This window comes from Sphaeramia orbicularis, chromosome 13 (genome assembly GCF_902148855.1).
Source record: "Sphaeramia orbicularis chromosome 13, fSphaOr1.1, whole genome shotgun sequence".
NCBI classification, from domain to species: Eukaryota; Metazoa; Chordata; class Actinopteri; order Kurtiformes; family Apogonidae; genus Sphaeramia; species Sphaeramia orbicularis.
Genome location: NC_043969.1, coordinates 24,436,381 through 24,441,201, shown reverse-complemented (window position 1 = coordinate 24,441,201; position 4,821 = coordinate 24,436,381). Strand labels below are relative to the sequence as shown.

The 4,821-nt window shown below is 40.7% G+C and overlaps 1 protein-coding gene across 1 annotated transcript; it reads right to left on the bottom strand.

The window, feature by feature from the left end:
• Window positions 1-649: 649 nt before the first annotated feature.
• Window positions 650-4,040, bottom strand: rflnb (refilin B). The gene is made up of 3 exons (XM_030151852.1): window positions 3,403-4,040; window positions 2,282-2,376; window positions 650-1,998 (listed from the first exon to the last, which is right to left on the bottom strand). Exons 1-3 carry the CDS (start codon window positions 3,598-3,600, stop codon window positions 1,683-1,685), a joined length of 609 nt encoding a protein of 202 aa, XP_030007712.1. The 5' UTR covers window positions 3,601-4,040; the 3' UTR covers window positions 650-1,682.
• Between the last annotated feature and the right edge of the window lie 781 nt (window positions 4,041-4,821).

Genomic DNA, 4,821 nt, shown 5'->3' with positions numbered 1-4,821 from the left:
TGTGTAATTATTTCAGTCTTTCCACTGTGTTAACATAAGAAATCAGCTTTAATCTTAAAAGATGTAGTTTAAGGAGCTCTACAACACTGTGTGATTCCAACTGTGACCACTAGAGGGAACAAAAGAAGCATGATTGTACTTGTGTCACTCCTTGGTACAGGGGTCAGCAACCCTGGTCCTAGAGAGCTACTATCCTGCATGTTTTAGATGTATCCCTCTTCCAACACACCTGATTCAAATGATCAGCCTATCATCAAGATCTGCAGAAGCCCGATAACAACTGTCAGGTGTGCTGGAAGAGGGAGACATCGATAACATGCAGGATAGTGGCTCTCTAGGACCAGGGTTGCTGACCCCTGCTGTAGGAGAATGAGTGTTATAAAAAGAAACAAACACCTATTTTATTTGTCCAACTCCAAACACGGAAAAAAAAAAAAGTCTGGGAATGTTACAGGTACTTATGAATCAGCAGGTCCTTGTATAAAACACAAGCCATTCGACTGATTTCTGCAGAGTTGGGAAGGAATGTCTCATACACATAAATTCACAAATATTATTCTTCTGGTTGATGCTTGTGTTTGTTGGCCCAAACTGTGAATAAATAACCCATTGTCAGAAAAATCATTCTCAAAAAATGAAAGAAAAAAAAAAAGTTATTGAATTAACTTTATTTCAAAATTGTGAGTGTCTAAAAGAAGCATCAACAGATACATCAATAAAGGAATCAAGGTTATTACAAAAAATATTCCTTGACCAGACTGGGAAGACCCATTACTCAGCTGATAAAACCTCTTTAAGAATAAATATCATTTTCAATCCACATCAAGCTACAGACGGTGATTGCAGTGGAATGCAGCTCATTGTCACTAGTAAGCTAGTCAAAATACTATACACTTTTCAGTAAATTTCTCACTCACAATCCATCTATACTACCTACTTAATCAGTTTAAGAGAAAACATAAAACTGAACTGAAGACTTCCCTTAACTGCTCAATATCTACACAAAACATTTTTGCATCACAGCCTTTAAGAGCGGCCTGAGAGAAGGTCCGGAAAGAGCTAATGTTGTGCCAATGCTGTGCTGAACTACATAATACCCTGTGAAGAAACAAAACATGTGCTAAGTATTTTCACCATATCCTTTTTACAGCGTGGATAGCTGTTAGTGAACTCCTAGCATGCATCCAAACTCCAACATTACATTAAACCGCCATTAAATTAGCAGTTTTAAAAGTCCCTTCACTGTGATTACAAATAATATGAAGTGAAGCAGCTCTCACCGTTCAGATTAAAACCAATTACTTTGCACATCTGATCAACTTTTGACTCCAAGGACTTATTCAACAGTCATTAAAATGAAGTTAACGTCTACATGCCTCCTAAACTCTTCAATAATCTACAAAACACTGAATCTAATGACGCATCCAATTTTATTGTTTATTAACTGGTAGGGATATAAACACGTCAAAACAATGACTCATCCATTCAGCCTACGTCCTGTTGTCTCACCTATTCATAACATCACAGCACAGATGGTTGATGTAGACCTCTTGGGGTGGGCACATTAAAAATATAGCAGGCTACACAACTGTAAAAAACACAGCAACACAGCAGGTCTATGGCAGCGAGCCTCAGGGAAGCTGCTATGGGAATGACTGCTCTTGCCACTGCTCCCCGTCGTCTTACTGAGGAACCTTTTTGCAACCAGTCTCCAGCTCCACACTGGAGAGGAAACGTCTGGCTAGTCGGTGGCAGTCATAGCTCAGCTCTGTGGTGTAGACGGCACTGGTTTTCTTGGGGTAGATGATAGTGGTACTCTTGAAATTCCGCGGCCGGTGGCGAGGCTGGAAGTCCAGCTGTGTCTTGTAATGGCGCCAGGTGCTGTGAGGCACGGCCATGATGGTCTGCCTGCAGTGTTCGAGGCCCTGGCCCCATGGTTGAAGGGCCACGTTCTGGATGAAGTGGCGGTCTGAGTCATAGTGAACAGAGGACGTGTATCTGCAACAGGGACGCCATGACTTGATATGATGCAAAGTACTTGACCTAAAAAACTGCATGAATATGTTTATTTACACTATAGACTGAGGTTCATGTTGACTACAGACCAGCCCTGTAGCATCCACTATTAATGTGTTTTTTTTGTGCACATATAAAATGACTTATCAATCCTGGTGCATACACTTAGTATCCATATTCTACTGATGCATCTGAAAGTCATTAACACCCATACACCACAACAGGTCACATAATGGATGGAACTGGTCATTCTTTAACTACCCACCTTATTTCCTTTGCTGGTAATGGGTCAAGTGATATGCCCTCTCCAAATGACAGTGGGTGCAGTTGTGGGTACGTCCCAGTGGGTAAAACTGAGACCTGCAACAGAATTGCAACACATAAGGAGCCAATAAAAATTATCTTATGTTCAGTTAAGTAAAGTGACCACTTTAAACTAATATTATAGATAGATAGATAGATAGATAGATAGATAGATAGATAGATAGATAGATAGATAGATAGATAGATAGATAGATAGATAGATAGATAGATAGATAGATAGATCTCAGCAGCTTTGCATACAGCACAAGAAGACAAAACAAACAAAACAAAACAGGCAGGTTAGTAACCACATTAACATTAAGGTTAGTATATACTCTAAAAAACTTGCTAGAAAACTTACTCTAAAAATAACTCTGTAAAATACTGTAAACAAAACACTTGTAACTTCAAATCACAACTTAAACATTGGATGAATGAAAACCAAGCCTGTGACCATCAGTAGATCATCCTCAGTGTTGTTCTGTGTGTTTTTATGATGTTTTGCATTTTTGTCTACTGTCTTTTTATGATGTCTTTTACAATGTTTTGCATTTTTGTCTACTGTCTTTCTCGTCACCTGCCTAGGGACTACAGATGGAAATTAGCACTGCTGCTACAATCTGGCATATTTACAGCAGCAATGGTTGTAGATGTTCATTAACATGCACTGTCCCTATTAAATAAATAAATAATAAATAAATAAATTTAAAAACCTGTAGAAAACTAAATGTATTGTCAGTGTACAGTATTTACACATTTCATGGCGCAGTAATTTAAAGTCAAATCTGTGATTTACAGTGATACATGTTAAGTCTGCATGAATGGATCACAGAGGCTTGCATAAAGTGTTCCAGAGGACTCTGTGCAGGAGGAAGATGCATTTCCAAAGAATGACCAGTTGAACCCATATTTCATGATGATGCAGTAGAACACACACATTTATCAATGCAAGATAAATATTTCATGTCATGGCCTAATCTTTCATACAGCTCTAACTGAACATCCCAGTGCAGCCAATGGGAAAGCATGTCATTATTACTGGATGCTGACTACAGTTTGTGCTCAGATGAGCCCAGTACCCACCAGGGAGCCCCTTCTGTCCTCCTCAGACCCGGGGCTGACTCCGTCGGCTCTCTCCGCGGCCACAGGCAGCAGCCAGGCGCTGGGACTGGGGCTGGGGGGTAACCCGGAGTCCGGGCTGTCAAGTCCTCTATCAGCCCTGCAGCTCATGTCCAGTGGATCTCCTTCACATACATTTGGCAAGTTCAACCTGCCAACCATTTCTAGTGAAAAGTTACTTCAATCCAGCGAGTAAGACGCAGATTACAAAACAGGATGAGCTCCAGATTGCAGATCCTGGTGTCTTCTTCTTCTTCTTTTTTCTAGTCCTCGGCTTGTGTTTTGTTGTTGTGCTGCTGATGACCTCTTCCTGGACAGCACACACACACAAGCACACACACACAAACACACACACCAGCAAATATCGCTTCAATTTAGTTCCACAAATCGCACCAAATCCAGATCTTCAAAACGCACAAAGCAAAACAAAAAGTGCGCTTGACTTTCACATTCTAATATCTGACAACATAAACCCATTCCAGTCTAAACGTGCACAAATACCATCTGTGAACTGAGTAGAGAAAGGATGTGAGGAATGACTACCCGCGGCTCGTCTTCAAACTTCTTTTCCCTCAAAGAGGCCTTCAGGTTCACAAACACAGGGAAGGGACCCGCCTTTTCAAGCGGCTCCTCACTCCTGATTGGCTGAAGGATAAACGGCAACCAGAGACCAAGCCAGACATGGGAACTATTCCAGCCCTCATGCTAGACTTCGGTAAAAATCAGGTTGCTGCTTTTTCCTGGTATTGTGCAGAAATGTGGAAATTTAAGCAGTGCACCCATTTGATGAAGCACGAGGGAAAATCTATGGCTTTAATAGTCTTTACACATTGTATGAGATACAGTTTAAGGCACCCAGTACCCAGGAATGCGCACACCAACTGCAGATATATGCAAATAATTTACCATTACATGTTAAACTAGAGGCACATGCATCTGAACCATACTTAAAATCTTACTGTTATATTTTATGCTGCATTCGAAATGAAATTACAACAGTGCAATGAGTGATATTTTGTTCAACCTGGTGTCGGTGCATTTCTACTTTAGATTTATTGAGTGAGTGGATATTAGACTCATTTGCAAAACTAATCTATGTGTTAAAATCCGGTCAAAGCAAAAGTAGAATTAATTTATCCACAAATAATTTGGATTGTTTCAAAGTCAAGTCTGATAAGGCCCACATACTCAGATTTCCCTCCTCAGGAAAAGGCCCAGGTTAGGTTTACATACTAGAGCTTAGTGGTTGTTCATCTGCCTCCGGGGAGTTTGGGATGACAGGACAAAGCCAGCCTTGTGTCTTACAGAGGATGCAGGGAATCCAGCCTTGAGGACTGTCAGTGATTTTAGGCCTCTGTTCACACAAACACTCAAAGACACCTA

Bases quoted from the DNA above. Each gene is read 5' to 3' on its own strand.
- rflnb (XM_030151852.1), bottom strand. From the start codon at position 3,600: ATGGTTGGCAGGTTGAACTTGCCAAATGTATGTGAAGGAGATCCACTG. The intron at 2,377-3,402 runs GTGGGTACTGGG...ATTCTGTTGCAG, and splicing joins AGGACAGAAGGGGCTCCCTG to GTCTCAGTTTTACCCACTGG. The intron at 1,999-2,281 runs GTGGGTAGTTAA...TCCCTGTTGCAG, and splicing joins TTACCAGCAAAGGAAATAAG to ATACACGTCCTCTGTTCACT.